This window comes from Astatotilapia calliptera, chromosome 9 (assembly GCF_964374335.1).
Source record: "Astatotilapia calliptera chromosome 9, fAstCal68.1, whole genome shotgun sequence".
NCBI lineage: Eukaryota > Metazoa > Chordata > Actinopteri > Cichliformes > Cichlidae > Astatotilapia > Astatotilapia calliptera.
Window position 1 is genome coordinate 22,257,952 of NC_137430.1, and position 23,287 is coordinate 22,281,238.

General features: G+C 44.5%; 1 protein-coding gene across 1 annotated transcript; it reads right to left on the reverse strand.

The window, feature by feature from the left end:
• Positions 1-402: 402 nt before the first annotated feature.
• mettl4 (methyltransferase 4, N6-adenosine) lies at positions 403-23,279 on the reverse strand. Its single transcript, XM_026179832.2, has 8 exons — positions 22,895-23,279; positions 18,963-19,028; positions 11,717-12,077; positions 11,362-11,431; positions 10,388-10,562; positions 10,176-10,282; positions 8,146-8,237; positions 403-1,030 (listed from the first exon to the last, which is right to left on the reverse strand). Exons 1-8 carry the CDS (start codon positions 23,123-23,125, stop codon positions 813-815), a joined length of 1,320 nt encoding a protein of 439 aa, XP_026035617.2. The 5' UTR covers positions 23,126-23,279; the 3' UTR covers positions 403-812.
• Positions 23,280-23,287: the final 8 nt, after the last annotated feature.

The window sequence follows — 23,287 nt, forward strand, 5'->3', positions numbered from 1 at the left end:
CCGTGTGTGTTATAGACTCAAAGGTAGAGAACTTGACAAGGTGATGTATACGTAATCCTGCAGAAGACACGGTCTGGCTTCATTAGCTGTGATGTGCACGCTGCTGCAGTGGCCATAACTCATCCTGATCTGTCTCAAAGACAGCGGCGTTCATCCAAATGCAGACACCAACAAACTCATTAGAGAGTCAACAGGAAAAGGCAGGTTAGCTGGTTAGAAGTGTGACATGGGACGAGTTCATCTTTCATTGAAAAATGAGGAAGGATTCAGCGACAAATGATCCAATGATAGAACCGGTTGCCGTTGACAGGGCAAAAGGCAGAGTGAAGGAGACATCAGTGGCTTGTTCGTGTGAAAAACTTTAAAGGATAAGCAACCCAGCATGCATTCACTATGAAAGTGTTTCTTCTTTGAAATTCAGCTCAAAACAGCATAAAATAAGTAAAAATAGAAATACTTTGATCATCCTTAAGACGCACAATGTGCCAAACATTACTAAAAAGGCAAATAAAAAAAACAAAAGTGTTGTTTATCTGATTGCAGCGTGGGAAGCTGGGTTCAAAACAGCTGCACTGAAAAGCACTTTCATCTCTCCAGCTGCCTCATCAGACTTGTGTTTCGCTACCTTAAAAATGCACACAGACCAAAAAAAAGAAATCAAAGGTCCCACATGCATGACGAGCACAGATCAAAAGAAACTGGTAGAGAAACATTTTGGCGCTGAATCACCGTTAAATACAAACTAAATTACTGATCTAACAGGTGTCAGAGGTCAGTCACAGGCTCACAGTGGAGGGACACCGGTCAGGAGGTCAGGTTTTCCCAGGTGAATCGAACCCTTGTGCTTGTTTTTCTTTGGCTGTGCAGTCATCCTCAGCTTCTGCTTTTTCATCTACAGGTGTCAAATTGAAATAGCTAACGTGCTGGAATTTGAGCACTTCATTGCCCCAGCTGGTCCATCCTGGTTGAAGACTTCTTGCAAACAGCTCCAAGCACTTGGCGTCAGCTCCAATGTATGGCTTCAGTACCTCTGTGAAGGGAAAGCAATGAGGGAGAGTTATTATTGCATATTATAAGGCTTTCGGTGTCTGCCCTGTTATTTACAGTCCTCACTGTGCAAACTGGAAAATACTCCTTTCATATTTCACCTGGAGATCTAACAAACCTGAAGTTTCACACCTATGATGTGAAACCTAAACTAAACAATCTCGCCTACCAGCCTACATATCTCTGCTATAGTATGTACAGCATCACAATTACATGTGGCCAAAATTACAAAAGACAACACACAACTTTAATGTCAGCTGAAATACGTCAAAACACACTCACATGGCAACTTCTACCACTTCCAAACAATAGGGTAGTGTTGTATTTGCTGAGAGGCTACAGCCTCCCGAACAGAGCTTTCTCAAAGGTGAACTCTGACCTACGAATGCGTAAAGCCAGTCTGAGATCGTAGTAGGAAATGCATGTTTGAAAGCATCCATTGTATGGGACTGAGGAGAAGTGAGGGGAAAGTGGAGATGTGGCGATACCGCTTTATCCCTCAACATGAAATACTGTGCGTAAGTGTTGAGCCATCCCTCATTTCTTTAGATTTTTCTAGGAAAACGGGAAAAAAGTATATAAAGTAAAACAGTGTACAATTTGAACCAGTTTAAAAGTCTTGAACACAGCATGACCTCTGTCAGATAAACTTTCTTGTAATTTGTAGCTAGTCTTCAAGAATAATTCTCCAGGTTTCTTTGAAGGACATTCAAATCTCTTCTTTGGATCTTGGCTGCCTTTTGTTCCATTCAAAATCCAACATTACTTGTCTTTGTTCATAGTTCCATCAATTTTGACAAGATCAGCAACACCACTGTTTGAAACGCAGCTCTCTCCTGATCTCCTCCTTACAATGACTTAATCCAAATATTTCAAATGCGGATTCATCGCTGAAACCTGTTGCCACTGAATTTCATCCCAGCTTTTGCGTAATTATCTTTACAGGTTTTCTTATATACCTCTCTTACAACAAGCCAGTATGTCAGCACACACATGCCTGTAGCAAGACACTTAGTACTTAAAATTAAAGCTTCAGTGGCTCTTGAGTTCCCTATATTTAAAATATATTACCTTCAATTTACTATAAAAGGATGTGACAAGCTGTAAACCTTGTGTCTTTGCCTCTCTACATGGTGGCTGTGGTGAAGTGGATTTGAACCTAGCTCCTCCAGTCAAATGTCCTAACACAAGCTACAGAACCCACATGACTTCCTATGGATCCATCAGTGTGCAGATGTGAGCCATTGACAAAAGAGCTCAAATTTTAAAACTTCTACATTCTACATGAGTTCAATGATATATGAATTAGCCAGTATAACCCATTGTTATCAGTGCTATTGATTATGTTAGCTGTTAATGTCTATTATAATCAGGAAATGTTGGATTATGTAAAACGACTTTAGTGGTTGTGTGAGAAGAACATGTAAATCTCATACTGACTAAACTCATTGATTTTAAAATGGTTGCTTTAAAGATGGAAACCAAGTCTGTGGCCACCACCTTTAAAAAATAGCAAGAAAAAGTCAGTCAATTCACATTAATTCACTTCACCTATCACCATGACCCTGCTAACTGCATTTCTTTGGACTGTGGAGGAAACTGGAGTAAGTACCCAGACAGAAATCATGGAAACACAGGGGAAACATGCCAACGCCATGCAGAAAGGCCCCACCCAGATGTTAGACTCAAACCTCCTTGCTGTGAGGCAACAGTGCTAATTACTGCCCAGCATCGTAGATCATAGAAGTTGATGGTTTTGCACCTCAACCTTCACACCGTCAACTATGGTTACGAACTCTGAGTAGGGACCAAAAGAATGAAACAATCGGTACAAGTGGCAGAAATTAGCTTTCTCTGAAGAGTGGCTGGCCTCTCGCTTAAGAGATAGGGTGAGGAGTTCAGTCATTTGGGAGGAGCTCACAGAAGAGCTGCTACTCCTTCACATCAAAAGGAGCCAAATGAGATGATAAGGGCATCTGATTAGACACTTCCTAGGTGAGGTGTTTTCAGCATATTCTACTGGTAGAAGGCTCCGGGGTAGACCCAGGACCCGCTGAAGAATTATGTCTCTGGACTGGTTTGAGAAAGCCTCGGTGGCCACTCGGTGGATAAGCTGGAGGAGGTGGCCAGTAAGAGGGAGGTTTGGGTGTCTCCACTTAGAATGCTGCTGTTTCCATGACGCAACTCAAGATAAACAGTGATGGATGGATGGATGGATGGAGGACAATTTTTTCTAGCCACGTGAATATTTCCATCCATTTTCACTCTGGTGTGCTTTGTAATATATAAATAAAGTTATGAAAATATGTACATAATCATTTTAATATTGACATTTCTTTTATACCCCAAACTGTTTTTTACCTCAACTAAATGAAACAGTGAGTAAAAGTAAGTCCAAACAATGCATCTCAAACAGCTGACTTATACCACCACCACTCTTTCTTATGAAGACTCTCGGTGCTGTTTTAAAGGGTAAATAGTTTAACCACTGAACAATGAGGCGTTCTTCTCAGTGAGCCCACTGGCTGGTATTAGACAGAACCTACTAGAGACATCTATAGGGCCTATAAGAGATGTTCAGCTGGGTAACAACTTCTAAATTGAGTGCATTTAATAGGATATTTCAAAAGAAGTTCATTTTTTCTAATGTTTTGCACTTAATTTACACGTATATGTCACTGTTACATTAATGTAAACTAGTGCTTTTCTGTGTGATTGAAAAATCAAAACTTTGCCTGTTTCCCTGTAATAGGCAGAGGACAGAGCTGGCAGTTTCCCAGCTCCTTCACGCCATAGCACTGATTTTTCTGTGTGGAGACTGCCAGTGACCTTGGCTCTATAAGGAATGATATTCCAGGAGAGGCACACCTGACAGATACGTATCACTTCCTCTGCCCCTTTGTTACTCTGTCTGCTCTTGTGCATTCTCAAACCACCCTGACACTTGCCTCAGCCAACACTCACGGAGTTAATGAGCTCAAAAGCCAGATCCCCAAACCGATCCTGCCGAATGTGCTGTCCCGCATTTTTTTCTTCCTATGCACGTCAGAGAGAGAGACAGTCACGGTGAGGAAAGGCCAAACATGCAGCTCTGCAAGTAATTCAGCTCCTATCGGTGACTCAGCTTTCAAAGTTGAATACAGAATAAAAGGTCTAATTATCCTACCTTTAAAATGGGACAGTGTATCAAACTTCTGCCAAGAATAACCCGAGGCAAAGGAAGGTGTTATTTCACTTCTCTCCTGACACTTTCGCTGTTAGATATTCTTCCTTGCAGACTTCCCAAATCCTCATCAGGATTAACCAAGCAAAACCAAACTGATTCTTCTTCATTAGCTCCCTTACATTGTAACAACTAATGTCCTTGGTCTCCATTATGATTCCTCAATATGCTGTTCAGCCACACTGTGTTTATATTCTACTTATTTATGAATAAAATATCATCAACATAATCATGGAATTGACTACTATTAAGATATTAATTTCAGATATTAATTTGTGGCATCCCACTGGGTTTGGCTTTGGAACCATGTTGCTTTTTATTCATATATTGATACATAATTGCAAGAAAATACATAATAACATAAAAAAAAAGTTACTAACAGATATTTTTTCCATTTGTTTTTACTACACCCAATTAAATAACTAGTGTCTTGACACAAAGTGCTATAAGTTAGACTATTTTTATGTCCGTTACCAACAAGAAGCTGTTCCCTATTGTTACATTGTTTCTAAAGAAGATAAGAATTGAATCCAAACCCTTCATTTCAAGCATGTTTTTAACAAGTTTCATTTATGTGTCATCTGTGTTGCAGACGATGTAGCCAAGCATACACTGACCAGACACCTTGCTACTACAATGGAGCCCTTTTTACTTCAGCGCTGGCTGAATTCTTTGTGGCACAGATTCAACAAGAAGCTTTTGATTTTGGTCCATATTGACATGACAACATCACACAGCAGCTGCACAATTTGTTGACCTGATGTGAATCTCCTGTTCCACCTCATCCCAAAGTTGCTCTGTTGGATTGATATCTGAGAATGTGGAGGCCTTTTACTTACAGTGAACTCAGTGTCGTGTTCAATTTGAGATGATTTGAGCTTTGTGATATGGCACAATATCCTGCTGGAAGCAGCAATCAGGGGATGGGTAATCTCTAGTCATAAAGGGACGGACACGGTCAGCAAAAACACAGCAGTAGGCAGCAGTAGGCCCCTTAATACCAATGCACAGTTGCTATTAAGGGGCCTAAAATGTGCCAGGAAAATATTCCCCATACATTTACAGCACCACCATGACCTGTAATGTTCATACAAGGCAGGATGGATCCATGCCATCGTATTGTTTAAGCCAAATTCTGACCCTACCGTGTGAATGTTGCAGCAAAAGTCATAACTCATCAAACCAAGCAACGTTTTTCCAATCTTCTATTTTCTGATTTTGATGAGCCCGTGTGAACTGTAGCCTCAGTTTCCTGTTCTTAGATGACAGCAGTGACACTCCTCTGACCTCTGGTATCAACAAGGCATTTTCACCCAGAGAGCTGCCACTCATTGGATATGTTCTGTTTTTCGTACCATTCTCTTTAAAACCTAGAGATGGTTGTGTGGAAAAATCCCAGTAAATCAGCAGTTTCTGAAATACTCAGACCAACATCAATCCCACGATCAAAGTCACTTTAAATGATTTTTCTTCTCTATTCTGCTGCTCAGTTTGAACTTCAGCAGGTCGTCTTCACCATGTCTACATGCATAAAATACATTGAGTTGTTACTATATGACCTGTTGATTTGATATTTGCATTAACACGTAGTTAGCTGAAAATGGCACATGCGCAGTAAGGTGATTCCACTAGTAATATTAGAGCCCAAAATTTAGTATGATCCATAAAGAGTAATACGTTAAACGCAGTAGCTTTCGTATCTGTCACTCCCTGGTTGTGACAGTTGGTGACAAGCAGGTGAAGAGTCGTTTATTTCCCCTTAAGTAAAAAAGCAAAAGAAGAGCAAATATTTGACTCCAAATTAAAGACCAGCGCTCCCCTGTATCTCCTGGTTGTAATCTCCTGATATTTAAGGTGCGTTTGCAAACATGTTTGCTTTACCAGCTGTATGAAGTTGCCATCTGCCATAACCAAATGAAAAAAAGCACATTTTATTAACATGTAAGCTCATCCATGTAAATATTCTGTACTGAAAAACAGAGACAGCAGCATGTTTACGTGATGTACTTCAGGTTCACAGCCTCGCAGAGCTAAAAAACTATGCAAAATGTCACACAGATTGCTCTCAGTGAGCCACACCCCAATTTAAAGCAATTTGATAACACAACTGGTAGTGTGCCTTTTCTTGAATATTAGGCACAGCTACTAAGGTGCCAATTAAAATCCCAAATTGGGAAGGGATTCTCATAAGTTTTGAAATTGCAGGGGGGCCTAATTAATAAAAAACACATGTCTTGTCTTTCAGAGAAGCTCGAACCATTTTTTTTCTGCAGTGTGACCATCTGGCAAAGACGTTTTGTACCCATAGCGGAGTAATGGTGTCCCTTATCTCTCCATAGCAACCAAGTATGTCAGTGATATGAGCCCCATCTGAGTCGGGGAACAGAAGTGGGTCAGACTTTCTCAACACGCTATCAAGGCTGCTCACATGCTGACATGCTACATGAAAGAAAAAGTACAGCAGAATTACCGGGGTGACATTTTGAACTGAAAAAAAAGAGGAAGCTCAGGTTGGTTAATACCAAAGGTGTTGAGATTTCTAGCAGTTGCATAATCTATTGTAGGTGTGAAGAAAAGGAAAAACTCATCCCTTAAGCCTCTAGGTGTTAACTTATCATCTCAAATGGCTAAATGAAAAGAAATTATCTGCTTTGGTTGGCATCTCCGCAAGAGTTGGCAAAACCTTTCCCAAGATTTCACTACACATTGCACCATCACATCTGAGACACACCCACATCCAACGGCGCTTTCACACCTCGTGTAGAATAACAGAGCGTGCATAGCAGCTAGAGTTGTAACACAGCGTAGATGCTGCTCATTCTGGTCATTTAGTAGTACTACTTTGTATGCAATGCAGTAGAAAAAAATGCAACACATTTTCTATATGCGGTCAACATTTTTTAAAGTATAACTAGATCTATGATTGGTGTTTTTCCAAGTTCATATATTCCAAGTTATAAAAATCCTCCACAGCAGCAAATAACAAACAAACCAATTCTGATTAAACCTGCTGAGAGGCTTTGCCACAAACACAGAATCACACATGTAGACAGAACACAAATTGTATCCTAATCTGCTTAATCTCTATGGCATCACAGATTCGCAAAAGCAATCATTATGATTTAAATCTTTATTTTCACAATACTGAACTAGTGCCATGAGACAGAGGCGTTTCTGTGCTGCTGAGAGGGCGCCAGCAAACACTGGCCGTGTTTTGCTCTCCATACTGCACAATAATAAATCGCGTTCCCCTGAGAGGGAGTGAGATGACGTCAAGCCTCTCTTTTTCATAGTCTCTGCATATTCATTGTCAAGGTCTTACATTGATTCTAAGAAGCAGAGTGGATGCTGGAATCAAGGTTTAACCCAATCAGTGCAAACAGGACAAAACTGAAATGTGAGCAGTAGAAGTGCCCGCTCTGACGAGCCAGTCCTGTCAGAGGTTGATGATTTAATGAATTTAAGTGTAGTTATGAGCTGAAGCAGTATTTTCTCCTCCAATCTGCAGACATTTTGAAAAGACCAAAGTTTTTTCGCAGTGGATAACAAATTCATTCATAAAATTGTGTGGCTGTAAAAGTAAAGTGATGAATCTGTAGTTAATTCTCTTCCTTTACAAAAAAAACCACATTGTGGGTGTTTTAAATTCAAGAGCTGCAATTACTGCTATTAACAACAGGATGTTCTATTTCATACATGAACTGAAGAATATACTGAAGAATATACTGACGAAGCGACGTACACACACACACACACACACTTGTGATAGCAGAATTCAGAGCTTATCACTCAAGTTGTGTATCAAGGTAACGATCATTGATGTGACACTATTGCCCTCTGGTGGCAAAGACACTACACTGTACTTGAATATTCACCTGACAGCGAAGGCTTCTGAGAGTGCAGAGCTGATGGGACACTGACAATCAAACGCTGATCCTCCACAGGCACCTCTGATGTCTCTGAGGGGCTGAAAGAGGGTACACAAGTCTGTCAGCATAAATATGATTTGGAAAGCTGAAGAAATAAAGGAGGCCATCTATGCGAACAACCGTCACTGAACAGAGGTGGTGGCTTACAACACCAGCTATCATCTCCTCCCAGGCATTTCAACCCCCACTCACACCTTGCCTCAGGTGACCTAGATAGTTCACCTGATCGTGGTGTGGGACAATGTCTTACAGAGGTTTCACACCTTTTAAATTCCAGAGCTGCTGTTGCCTTGAATAATATCAAGATGTTACATTTGATACATGCAAACCTGAAGAAGTGATATACTTAGACATTGCTTTAACACCTGTGATAGCTTACCATATAACTTCAGGGATAAATCCTCCTGCTATCAGCCACCTACAGTGCAGCATGATGGTGGAGAGGAACAATGTCTTACAGAGGTTTCACACCTTAGTCTCGATGGCGGTAATGACCACGCCTTTTTTCACACTTTGGTTCATGCGACACCTTTAGTGTGTCTGCGACCCTCAGAACCACGTCCAAGGGGACAAACTCCACTAAGGGTCAAATACCTTGGACTCTCCATCAGTTTGGAGCTGAAAAAAACTCTTGGATGAGAAGGAAAATGTGTTCAAGGGTCTAAAAAAGTAATTCTGCTCTCCTTCAAACACTCAACACTACCATGACCTGGATGACTGAGAAACTATGATTTATATATCCACTCCTGCTAAAGTCTTGAGTCAGTCCTCATTTCTCCATATTATGGTCTGATGAAATGAAGAAGAAGTTGCCTGAGGAGCTATTCCTGAGGACTAGAACTGACAAGAAAGCTCATCTAAGAGCTTATCTTTTCAAGCTCGTTAGAATTGTACAAACTCCGGCTCACTCCTTGGCGGCCGCTTATCAGGGCCTGGAGCCTGGGGCTCGCTCGGGCCACTTCGGAGGTGGGGTGCCCCCGGCCTCTCGGCCTGGGGCTCCTCGGTCACTCAGGCACGGCTGGCTGCCGGCGGAGCTCACGGGCGCGTCACTGCAACTCCCCCTGGCTTCTGCTCCGCGGCTGCTGAGTGAGCCCTCATCTGGGACTCTCCTCAGCTCTTTCTGGGACAGTGGCGCGGCTGCCCCTCTGTTGGTCTTCCTTGGTCTCTTGTGTTCTGGGGGCCTCTGGATGTCTGGAGTTTTGATCTCCTCCATACCTGCTTCATGCCCTGGAGGACGGGGCTGTGGCCCCCCCCCCCCCACACCCTCTAGCAGATTATTACATGAAGGAACCTTTTAAAAAACAAAAAACAAGCGCGTCCATGCTCACAGGTGTACACACGGGTGATCCCCACCCACAAACTACACCCTTTTTGGCTCCTACCTCAAAGCACACTGTGTTCTGTTGATCTTATGTGCTGCACAATAATGTTTAACATTTAGTATTTACTGTCATATTCCCATATATCATTGTGATGTTGTTTATTCTATTACTCTTGTTCTCTTCTGCTTGTTTTCTTTTTTCTTTCTCAGCAGGTGATCCAGGTGATTGATATATGCTTTTTTTTTCTCTGCCCGTTCTGTTGGTTTTTGTTTTTTGCCCTTCTCCCCCGTCCCTCTTCTCAGCTGTTTCTCTTTCCCTCTTTCTTTCTCCCCTTCTTTCCCCTAGTCAAGTCTGTCCCGTATTCAGTAAGTGAAAATAAAATAAACAATAAAAGGTGAATCAAATGGACCATTACGGCAAGGCTGGGATGGTCAGTTTGGTAAAGTAAATCCGTTGGGCATCTTTCTTTGCCTTTAGACAACAATTCTGATGGCAAAAGAGCCAAACGGGACAGGCAAAAAAAAAAAAAAAAAAAAAAAAAAAGAATTGTACAAACTCAGTTTTTGCCTCATACACTCTATTTTGCTTTATGTTTTCACACATTTTTGCACGGTACAATATGGAATTTAAAGATGAAACTCAAACATTTCACACCTCTCTGAGATATCAGCAGAGCAACGATATCGGCCCAGGACAAAGACTTCATATGGTTTCTTGTGTGGTGAGTCTAGCGGAAACACAAATTGCCCAAATGTGGTGACCTGAGGAGAAATAGCATCGTCTTAAAAACACTTGGATTGACATTAGCAGGTAATGCTTCCAGTTCTTAAACAATTAATCGGTTGAAAGTTCTGTATTATCTGTACCTTGACCCAGAACCATTCAGCCACAACTTCTACGCCCCAATGTGGATACAGCTCATCACGGACAAAACGCAGGTGGCTTGGCCGGTTTGTCACCCAGGTCACCACTAAACAGTTTGGAGATGCCAGCAGGGGAATAGGGAGCCGCTTTAGCTGGGATGAGGGCAACGAGCCGTATCTTCAGTGAGAAAATTGATATAGTCAGTGTAAATTTCTCAACTGTGGGATAATAAAGGTTTATTCTATTCTATTCTAAATACAATGCCCATTACTTTTCTTTACTTTCTAGCCATTTTCGCTTCTTCAACCAGTTTTTGTCTGGTGCCACCATCAGGCTGAAATCTGAAGATTCAGAGTGATTAACCTTTACAAGTTTAATGAGTTATGTGAACTTTTCAGGTCATGTTTTTTGCAAATTTAGTGAGAAAGCTTCACATTTGCTGTATGCACAAACAGTTTTGGTTCACAGATGATACATTTTTCTGACTCTAGTGATTGAATGACTTCTTCTTTATAATCACTGTGAGTAATTTTGATAGAAATGTATAAAAAGGATTAGCTGGATTGTCAGGACATTTGTTATGCATTAGGCATCTCATGTTGCCGTGATTATTAATTCTTATAATGCTGATATTTCCTTACGTTATGGCTTTAGGCAGCTTTTTTCTTAGAGGACACTGAATGCTTTGAGCTCTTGAGGCCTCAAAATCCTTTACATAAAACAGACTGGGATGAAAATATCTCTTTGATTAATATCCATGGTAACACCATAATATTTTACAGTACGGGGACATGTGCAAACATAACTATAAACCACTGGACTTTATCAGTTTCTTTTCTTAGAAGCTCTCTTATTTGTTCTTCTTATTCACCCTGCTTTATATGCTCTTGTAACATGTAAATTTCATACCCAGAAATCTATAAAGTTTTATCCTCTTTTGCTTCAGTCCTCCAAAAGTACTTGAATACTGAATTACCTGCGACTTCTTTTCACAGACTTGTTTTCCCATGGTGGATCCATAACGATTAGGTCGAACCTTGTTCCGTCTGTGTGAGAAACAAGCAAAGAATGTCAGGCTGTGAAACAACAAACAAGATCTCTCTTGAGACGATGAGAAATTACACTGAGCCATACCACAGTTATTTACAACACTTAAGTTCAGGGAAGAGTCCCCGTGTTTTTGCCTCACACAAAGATAAACTTTTGCCTTTCAAATAATGGTATCACAAGCACACAGAATTGTAAGGCTTTAAAAAAAACTTTTTAATAACCTTTGTTTCAGTTAACATTTCTTTCTAGTTCACATGCACTGCTCCCAGTGTTTTACTCACAGTGGACTAATGGTTGTATCCTCGTGAAATCAGACAGCAGGAAAGCCGTGTGGGGGGGTATTACATACTCCTCTCCCATCACCGTAACCACGGTAGCCCAGTCCGCCTTGTTCTCTGTCACCTGAGAGAACAAGTCGACGTGAGACGTACAGCCATCCTCGCCAACAAGTAACTGAGCGCTCCGTTCCTGCTCCTCATCCTCCACCAGAGGGAGATCTTTAGCCATTTCACAAAGAGCAGCGAGGTTGCACTCCTGTGAAGGAAGAGGCTCTTTGTCCACGTTTGTCTGTCCATTCAGATAGCCGAGCGGTTGTGCAGAATCCACCAAGTACTTGGTTCCCTCCAGAATAACAGACTTTATCTGCGTCATGGCACATAACAGAGATTATTTAGTCTGAATACTAAACCAGCTTCTTACCTCTAATATTTTAAACTTGGATGAATGCACAATAACTTGAAACAAAGCTCCACTGATTGAAAGTGTTGGAGATAAAAGTCAATGCAGCAGTTGTAGAGATGTTGTCTTTTAATTATTTTATAATGCCTCAAAAATGGACATCTTACAAAAGTGCATACTTCTTAATCTTTCAATTTAGTTGTTCTCAGTCCCATCACCATAGATGGATCAAATGAAGCACCTTTAGTCTGCCTTTAAAAACATTTGTAAAAGGAGGGGTCGTCCTAAAGAGCTCCCTGAATTTGGGCGTGCTGATGTAATTGGATGTAACTGTTGCAATAGGTCAGCTTGTGAAATGTCTTTCCTCCTAGATATTCCACAATCGATTATAAGTGGAAGCAAAGTGGAAGCTTTTAGCAATCACAGCAACTCAGCCACAGAGTGGAAGACCACATAAAGTTACATAGTGAGGTTGCGTAGTGCTGAGGATCATAGTGCATAAAAGTTGCCAACACTCTGCGGACTGAATAACTGCTAGTTCCCTTTCAGTCGATTCACTCGGTACAACACATAAGTATGGGATATCACGCCCTCGCGTGTCCTGGCTGAAGAAACCTTTATTCACGCCTTTACGGCAGATGACGTGTGATGACACGCGCAAGGCCCCGCCCGCACATATAGCCGCTGCCATCACCGTCATCCCTCAGTTCTTACGCTCTTCACCTCGCTGAGAACACCTCTGCTGAGTTGGGCTAGCTAGCTACTGCTAGTTAGCTCCGTTGTCTGCCAACTTGAACCTAGCTTAACTGCCCCTGTTGGTGTTAGCCTCCACCGCCCAGCTGGTGCGTAGGCTGCCCGCGGAGCGCTATTTTCAAGTTTTTCTTGTGCAGCGTTTCGCTTTGCGTTTTGGGAATGGACTCCAAACCGAAGCGAGCAAAGCAGAAATCTTCTGTTCGCCCCTGTCCTCAGGGATGTGGTTTCTCTTTGCACGACAGCGACCAGCACGATGCCTGCCCTGTCTGCCTGGGGATCGTCCACGCTAGGAGAGCGTTGACGGAGCCCGAAGCTTGTGCGTTTTGTCGCCAGCTCCGACGCTCGACCCTGGAAAGACGGGTGACGTTTGTGGAAAGAGTGCTGGGACGCTCGGCTGTCGCACGGCATGACCCTCTTCTTTCCGAGTCTGGAGCCCCGGCTTCGTCCGAGTCCGACGACGAAAATTTTCAGGTCGATGTCCCCGCGATTAGCTGGGCTGACCACATGGAATACGTTGACGGGTTAGCCGATGACGGACCGGAACCATGCAGGAGCGCTGACGGGCTTCAGCCTGGGTTGAAGCCCGCCAGCGCTCCCCAGGAAGACGATGACGTGCTGGACATCGGCCTGGACATCCATGGTTTGTCGGAGGATGAGCAGGAGAGCTCATTGTCGACCCAATATGCCGCCGCTGCTGCGCCGGTCGGCCACGATGACACCTCTCTTTTCTCCCTGTTTCGCCGTGCCGCTGAGAAGCTGCAGGTGGACTGGCCCTCTCCTCCACCAGCTCGGAAGCCGTCGCGGTTTGCGGGTTTTTTCCTTCCACCGGAGCCCGCAACGGCCAAAAACTGCCTCCCCATGTTCCCAGACTTTCTCTGCGAGCTAACAGCGTCATGGGACAAACCTCTGTCTACCCGCGTCACTGTGCCCGGCTATGGACAGTACATGGAATTGGACGGCGCCGAGGGAGCTGGTTTAGCTAACCCACCCCCTATGGAGCCGTCTCTGGCTGCTTATCTGGCCCCGTCCCATAACCATGGTGTCGGTGGCCCCGCAACTCTGCCGTCCAAGCACTGCAGATTCTCGGCCTCGCAGCTGGAGAAGATTTATCGGGCTCAGGCCGGCACCGCTCGAGCCATGAGCTCCGTCACCATGCTCCAGACGTACCAAGCAATGTGCCTGGCGGAGCTTGGATCGCTGGTTCCGGAGGACAGCCCGCTGTCACCTCTTCTTAACGAGGTTAGAGTCACCACGGATTACATCCTCCGTGCGTCTCGCTGTGCAGCGCTCTCCCTGGGCAGAGGGATGGCTTCGACAGTGGTGGCGCAGAGGCACCTGTGGCTGACCCTCTCCGACGTCCCTGATAGAGACAGAGCTGTGTATCTGGACGCACCAGTGTCTGCGGCTGGGTTATTCGGACATTCACTTGAAGCCATTCAGGCTAGATTCGATCTGAGGAAGAAGCAGACGGAAGCTCTGCGCGACATCATCCCCAGACGCCAGCCCCAGCCCAAGCCCACTGCTAGCTCTCACAGGCCCGCCGCTCCTCTGACAGCTGGCAAGAGACCGGCGCCCACTGCTGGAGTGGGAGGGCCGCCGGCGAGAGCACGTACTCCGGCCCGAGCTCCACGCCAGTCGGCCTGGGGCAAAGGCCCTCCCCCGGGCCCCCGACGGGACCCGACGCCCAGGAGGAAGAAGCCTCAGCCCTCCTAGCTGTGATTGCGAGTGGGGAAGGGATCCGGCAGCAGGGAGACGCTGCTCTTACCCCTCTGTTGCCGCACAAGAGGTGCCGCTTAAGTTCTGTTCAGGTTGTCAGCCCCAGAAGGCGCTGCACTTCCCTATCGCGGTCTCCCAAGCACATAACCCCTGCACACGGTTCAGATGTGTTGAATGTTCAAGCGACCACATCGAGTGTTCCCGCTGTTTTTCATTGTTATGCCCCGGAAAAGGTGCACCCAACAAAATGTATAAATGTACATGTTCCCATGTTGCAATCAATAAAGAGTGTTGTTTACTCTCAAACAATCTCAAATGCTCAACCTGCAGGCGAAATGAGCCAGGTCAGGCAGGGGATGCAGTCCCCTGCAGACACACTGGGGGGCGACGGCGCCCCGCCGTCAGTGCTGCAGGCCAGCCGGCTGGCTGCTCACTTCCCTCAGTGGCGCGCTTGCGCCCCCTCTCCGTGGGTGCTGCAAACCGTTGCCATGGGTTACCGGTTGCAGTTCCGGGTCAAGCCGCCTCGTTTCCAAAGAGTCGTGAACACGATTGTCAACCCCGAGGCAGCCTTGGTACTCAGAGAGGAAATACAGGCGCTATTACAGAAGAGAGCAATACGGGTGGTCCCCGCTTCGGAGACGGACAAAGGTTGGTACAGCCGTTATTTTGTCATTCCGAAGAAAGGGGGAGGGCTTCGTCCCATCCTCGACCTGCGAGTCTTGAACACGTACCTGCGAACGTACAGGTTCAGGATGCTAACACTCAGACAGCTCCTGAGTGCAGTCGGCCCGGGAGATTGGTTTGCGACAATCGATCTAACAGATGCTTATTTTCATGTCGCTATACACCCGAAACACAGGCAGTTTCTGAGGTTTGCATTCGAGGGCGTAGCCTACGAATACCTAGTGCTGCCGTTCGGGCTGTCGCTCGCTCCCCGCACCTTTACGAAATGTGCCGAGGCAGCGCTAGCGCCCCTCAGGAAGAGGGGCATCCGCATCTTGGCCTACCTGGACGACTGGGCTCTCGTGGCTTGCTCCAGAGAACAGGCGGAGACGCAGCTGTCGCGGGTTCTGTCACACATTCAGACACTGGGGTTCTCTGTGAACTTTCAGAAGAGCTCGCTAATCCCAGGTCAACAGATCGCTTTTCTCGGTCTGGAAATATGCTCTCTTTCCAGCCGCGCACGGTTGTCAGAGCACAGAGTGGCCGCGTTTCATCGCTGCCTCGCTCAATTTCAGCTGGGACGCAGACTGCGTTTCCAGACGATATTGCGCTTGTTAGGCATGATGGCATCTATGATCGCCGTAGTGCCGCTTGGGCTGTTGAAAATGAGAGCGTTTCAACGCTGGACTCTCTCTCACCGTTTGTGTGCTTCGCGTCACCTCCGGAGGAGGCTGCCGGTGACTGCGTCTTGCATGCTAGCTCTCCGTCCTTGGAGGGAGCCCGGGCTACTGCACCAGGGCTCTCGGATTGGGAGGGTGTTGTTTCGCAAGGTGGTGTCCACAGATGCTTCCCTAAGTGGGTGGGGAGCGCTGTGCGAGGGTGCGTCAGTGAGAGGGATCTGGTCCGCGGCTCAGCGCCAGCTGCACATCAACCACTTAGAGCTGTTAGCAGTGTTCTTAGCTCTAAAGCGTTTCCGTCCAGTCCTGCAGGGCCAGCATGTCTTAGTCAGGACGGACAATTCAACAGTGGTGTCTTATATAAACAGGCAGGGAGGAACACGCTCTCTTCCCCTGTTGCAGCTGTCTCGCTCTCTGCTGTTATGGTGCAGTGTTCATTTTCTGACTCTAAGAGCCACCCATGTCCCGGGCCACCTGAACCTGGGGCCGGACCTTCTCTCCAGGGGGGGTCCTCTGGTGAGAGAATGGAGGTTACACCCTTCAATAGTGGCTCAGATTTGGGATCTATTTGGCGAGGCGCAAATAGATCTTTTTGCTTCCAGGGTGAATGCTCACTGCCCCCTGTACTTCTCCATAATCGACCACGATGCACCCTTGGGCTTGGACGCGCTAGCGCACCAATGGCCAGACGTGCTCCTGTATGCATTTCCCCCAGTGGAAATGATATCTCCAATTCTGGAGAGGGTGCGTCGGCATTCCCTCTCTCTGATCCTGGTGGCCCCTTGGTGGCCCGCGAAGTCGTGGTATGCAGAAATAATCAGCCTGCTTGCAGCAAGTCCTTGGCAGCTTCCTCTCCGCAGGGATCTCCTCTCTCAGGCGGGGGGGGAAGTGTTTCATCCGCGCCCGGATCTGTGGCACCTTCATGCTTACCTGCTGAGAGGTTAAACTTGGTTGCTAAGGGTCTGCCACCTAGTGTGGTAGCGACGATTCAGAGCGCCAGGGCCTCGTCTACTAGGGGCTTGTACGCTTACAAATGGCGAGCCTTCGAGCGATGGTGCCAGGACCGCCACACTCTCCCATTTCAGTGCTCTATTGTGGATGTTTTAACATTCCTGCAGGAGCTGTTGGATAAAGGCCTTTCGTTTTCGACGATCAAGGTTTATTTAGCGGCTATATCTGCTTGTCATATCGGTTTTGACGGGGTGACACCAGGTGCGCATCCCCTCGCCGTGCGTTTTCTGAAAGGGGTTCGCCGGCTGAGGCCCGTGCTTAAGTCCAGTGTCCCGGCTTGGGACTTGTCTTTGGTGCTGGAGGCCCTTTGTGGCCCTCCGTTTGAACCCGTTGAGTCGGTAGATATGAAACTTCTTTCGTATAAGACCGCATTACTTCTCGCTTTGGCCTCGGCGAAGCGAGTGGGGGACCTTCATGCGCTGTCTGTGCATCCTGCCTGCACACAGTTTTCTCCTGATGGCCGCAAGGTCGTATTGCGTCCGAATGCCGCCTATCTTCCCAAGGTCATGCCTGCATCTTATAGTTCAATGGAGTTTGAGTTGCTGAGCTTTTGCTCCCCTCCTTTTGAATCTGAGGAGCAGAGGAGGGTGCATTCTCTTTGTCCGGTGCGTGCGCTACGCACCTACATTGAGCGCACTCGGGATGTGCGTTTGTGTGACCAGTTGTTTGTCTGCTTCGCTAATCCGAATAGGGGTAGAGCTCTGTCCAGACAGAGGCTGTCCCACTGGATTGTAGAAGCTATCTCGCTGGCATACAGCACCGGAGGTTTTGCGTTGCCCCACGGGGTGGGAGCTCATTCCACCAGGGGGATGGCGACCTTATGGGCTCTTTTTAGAGGGGTGCCTGTGGCTGATATTTGTGCAGCGGCTAATTGGGCGTCGCCGCACACTTTTGTGCGGTTTTATCGGTTGGACGTTACAGCCCCTTCGGTGGCTCATGCTGTCCTTTCTGCTGGGTCTACCACTCACTAAGGATGTGGTGGTCCCGTTCCGGTTCGGTGGCTGCTCTGCGGGGCGTGTATATAGGTCCCATACTTATGTGTTGTACCGAGTGAATCGACTGAAAGGGAACGATTAGTTATGTCTATAACTTCTGTTCCCTGAAGGAGAGGAACGAGGTACAACACAGGGTGGCCCCACTGAGCAGTTGGCTCGGTGAAGAGCGGCTATCGAACTGAGGGATGACGGTGATGGCAGCGGCTATATGTGCGGGCGGGGCCTTGCGCGTGTCATCACACGTCATCTGCCGTAAAGGCGTGAATAAAGGTTTCTTCAGCCAGGACACGCGAGGGCGTGATATCCCATACTTATGTGTTGTACCTCGTTCCTCTCCTTCAGGGAACAGAAGTTATAGACATAACTAATCGTTCCAAACCTCCTCTGGCATTAACATCAGCACGAAATATGTGGACAAAGAGCTTCAACACTTTGTCCATGTAGTGCTCTTCAGCCCATATCTGTGCACTGGCGTATTGAAATTCTCTAACAATATGACTTTTAACTAAAATGACTTATTTTAAAATGAAAACTCTAATACAAGTATAAATAACGTTTACTTTATCACAAAGTGACATTGTGATGTCATGTTTTGAGTTATAAATCATAACACATTACAATAAAAAGGTCTGTTTCATTGTTATGTTTGTTATGGATGGTGTATTATTGTGTAGATAAAAAACAAATAACACTAAGCCATATATAAATCAGATATTTAAAAGAAGCATTAATGAATAAATTAACAACAATCATACTGCTAATAATCGACTTATATGAATAAAAGTGTGATCTATTACATTGGCTCAAACAGGACGATTCTGTGGATAACTGTATCAGTCAGTTTGACACGTAAGTTTACACTTTGACCACTTTTTCCATAGACTTCTTGTGACTCTGATTATCCCCAATCATTTTTTCTCTTTGTGATGCTTTAACTTCAGTGGGGCAATACAGTCCCTGCAAGAACAACTCTATTGACAGATGACAGATTATATCTTATTTGTAGTTCAGGCTCAGAATAAGTATCAGCCTACCTTCTCGTGAAAGACCAGTGAATCAATTTCCCCTTGGTTGAGTTCATGGTGTTTTCGTTTCCTTTTCTGTAAGTCAAATTGATGAAGTGATAAAGAGTAAGTACAACAAAGAGCAAAATGATCATGGTATTGTTCTTTACAGCTCCAACCAAGCAAGCAGTAGCACCACTGTAATCCACTGTGTCAAACTCTAAAGTAAATTCTACTGATCTGGCATTAAACTGAGCTGACAGAGTTAAGTTTTACATGTCTGTCATTTTAATATTTAAACAAATATCAGTGGTGCTGAAATAAGCAGAATAACTTTGTGCAAGTCTGTTTGCAGATTTTATGTGAGTTAAAATATATCCAATCAGTCTGGATTCTTCATTATTGTAAGTCACCATAAAAGTAGCAGGTATAAAATGCTACTTTTTAAATGTATTTTTCTGCTTCAGTGTCAGGATCCTTGGTTTACTTGCTTGCTCACTGTTGCATGTTACTGGACTGCTTGATAAGAACAACGTGAAAATGCATTAATGTATTAGCAACTCCTGAGCTTTAAGTTCACTATGGTTAAGAGAGTTCCTTATTAACTTTTACAACACATCAGTATTTTATGTCCCACATAACAGAAAACACGATCACGACAATAGAAACCAACCTTTTGGCACAACCAGGTAGGTTTGTTGGGTGTGAACAGGAATGTCCTCAGAGCCTGACATAATGACCACTGACAAAACTGATGTCAGTACTAGTACATGACATAAAACTAGTACTTATGTCATGTGACACATGCCACACTCAACCTCCTTCTTAAAGTGAAGAGTGAAAAAGCTTTCAATAGGAGCTGGCTGTTGAATGGAGGATATATAATATAAGATAGAATGAAATAAGAAATGATCAAGAAACCTTATATGTCTCTCACAAAGATGCCAGATGCCACTGAATGTGGGCTGAGTGGGAAATCTACCCTGTTAAAGAGGAAACTGTGGAAGAGAACCAGTGAGATGTTATCTGCAGAGCTATCCTGCAAAAAAAATAGTAATCCCTGCAGCAGATGATCCTGCCAGGTGAATGTCAACATGCTACAGGTGCTGTAGGCGAACTGTTTGACAGCTGAGTATCTTTTTGGTCTTAAAAGTGCTTATTGTCAAGTGCCTTTTGGTATTGCAGGTATGGCTTGTGCTTATGTGTTGAATTACATTGCATCGGGCTTCTTGGAGCCCCTGGTAGAGGTGACTGTCATGCTGTTACAGACTATTTGTACAACCTGTATAACCATAGTAAGAGCTTTGTTTGCATTGCCAGTGGCAATTCAGATATGAGTCAGTAATTCTATTCATAACTTTTATGGACAGAATTTCCATCAGTTTGGTGACCTCAGGAACACCTTTCTACTTTCTTTAGATTTGTTTCCTCCTTCTTCAACACGCAATGATGTTCGTGTAGGCTGAAAAGTCCTCTCTGCAGGCTCTCAATAGGCAAGTAGCTATACAAACAGACACAACTGAGGTAGCATCAAGTGAGCATTAAATGAAAAAAGGGGGAATTCAATTTCTGGGTTAGGGAGGAATTGCTGCCCCAAGTGAAGGAGTTTAAGTATCTTGGGGAGCAGAAGATAGACAAGACATCACGAACTACAGGAGACCATACCTGCAACTGAGACAAAGACCTGGATGACAAGCTTTGTACTGCAGATTTGAGGGATACATTCATACCCCGCACCCTAAAATACCCCCATCACGACTCTACTATGCCCACCTGAAGATGTGAGCCAGGTCTTCAAGAGACAGAAAACCTGGAAAGCACCAGACACAGAAAGTTTGCATGTGGTTGTTCTAGTTTTGGAGATTCTGTAGCTTGCATCAGGCCCTCCTGTGGGCGCACCTCCTTTAGGATCTGATGAAGATTGTAGTGAAAATGTCTTGATGCATTCTCAATCATCCAGGTAAGTAAATCTCCAAAAGTTGATTCTGTTCATCTGGATGTAGCATTTTCAGTGGGAGAAACGTTTCGTCACTCATCCAAGTGACTTCTTCAGTCTCAGCTGACTGCAGGTTTCCCCAATCGTATAAACAGTACATTTGCATAATGACTGAAACCAGCCCACCGAAGGAACAATGGCCTGGAAGGTGAGTTCCTTAATCTTAATTATGAAAATTCTGATGACCATTGATCAACAACCACTGATCAGTCAGCTGAGACTGAAGAAGTCACCTGGATGAGTGATGAAACATTTCTCCCACTGAAAACGCTACGTTCAGATGAACAGAATCAACTTTTGGAAATTGGAGTGAAAATAAGAGCCAGCTGATCACCACAGGTTTAAGGGGGACATAGGGGATTATGTCTCCCCTGCTAATATGCTAATATCACATTACTGTGTTTCATTAGCCTATCAAACCACATTAGAATACATTGTTATATTTTATCTCCATGTGGTCTGTCTTGAGGCTATGTGACAGAGTGCAATTGGACTCCATAAGTATTAAACCAGGCGTGTCCCAATAGATGGCAAAAACAAGACATATCTGAATGTGTCTGAAAAGGTGGTCTTAAAAGCCGTTAGAAAAGCAAAACAAGTAGTGGGCCCTGAAAATGGCAAAAACAAGAATATGTGTCCTGTCTATATGTGTGTGTGCGTTAATTGACTTCTTCAAAACTTCTAAATCGTACAATGGGGCCCATTCATTCCCTTTTCTATGTGCTGTGGTGGAAGTGCAGATATAGTAGTCAGAAGATGACATAATGCAGTCGGGGTTACTCCAGGCGCATGGGTAACTAAACTTTCACATCCATCAGTCTTGGTTGTTGTTGGTTTTGGCACAAAGTGGGACTCTTACTGAAGGAAATTGCCGTCCCGGGTTTCCTCCGTGGCGTGAGCGATAAGCAGAGTTTGTCCTTTCCTTCTAAGATTCCTAATTATTTAAAGTAACACTCAGGTATGCCGTTCAGCTGGGTTAGTTACGATATCGGGAGCAGTTAGGAGAACAAAGTGATACAGAAACTGTTCAGATTGCTTTCCCAGAATCAACTCAAAGGTTTATTTGATACACAGCAGTTTATATAGAGAAAAAAAGGTTCGTGTGTCAGCTTTCCCAGTTCAAACCGGTACAGACTAAATAAGGAAACGTCTTCCTGCCTTCTGAGCAAAGTATCCCTTGTGTAGTTTATCAGTTCAGCTATAATTTATGATCATCCCAGCAAAATACACTCCTAGACATAAAATACAGAGTTCTTTCATTAGTGAATTCTGAAACAAACCACCTAGCCTTTAACGAGCCTTTTCCAGGAGATAAAGAAAAAGGGAGGATGGGAGTAAGGAAGTGGTCTCATCTCTGTGGTGTTTTCGACCTTCAGGTACCAGCTTGTGAGTCTTACACATTAATTCTTGGGTCACAGAGAAAGAGAAAAACAACTAGTAGATTGGCCTTATTGAGTAACAGTTTTCCTGTATAAAACAATATCCTGTAAATGCTTACCGTGGTATCAAAATATCATAACACTTACTACCGCAAAAACCAGAAGTCCCTGACAATTATAACAAGTAAATATTATTTATTACTTATTTAGTAATATATATAACAGTAAAGTGTAAAGTAAAGTAAAGTGTAAAGTGTCACTAACCTTTTAGTAAAACAACAACCACAACAACAATAAATAAATAAATAACATTAAAATTTAAATATTTATGCTTTCCCTCATGCCTTATGCACTATATCAACAGATATTTCATGTTTCATTAAAAGGTGTATACTCCTCGTCGTTATAAAGGCAATTCTATCTTTTTACGTCATAAAAATGTGCAAAACTGCCTTCTAGGAATATATATGAACGATTTATTCCCCCAAACGCATACATATTCTAGAAATTTTGATTTGATTCATGTGGGAATATGAAAAAAAACTTGCACTTTCATGCATCACTTGAGAAAATGCAGCAGCATTTACCTTTGAGGGTTTGCATGTTTTTTTCAGGACCTCCGTGTTCCCTGCATCCACATCTGCTCTGTTATTCTCGTTATAGTAGCTCTTAAAAACCTGGAAGCACTGCCTTTTGAAACTACACTTCAGAGCTGACTTCTGATTCTCTCTCCATCGTATGCACGGCGAATATCCCCGATCGATAAGCGAGCATGAATCCAAAACCCAGCCGAGGCTTCCGTGGAGCACCACGGACATAATTAAAGGGGGTGTTGTTTGAAACCAGACGGGATTTAAGCTCGTGCTTGAGAGCAACCGGACACGTAAGCGCAAACGAGCCTATTTCTTTGAAAATAAAACCGAAACTTGCGCGGCAAAACTCAGTCGTTAACCAACGTAGATCATCGCGGAAGTAGATGA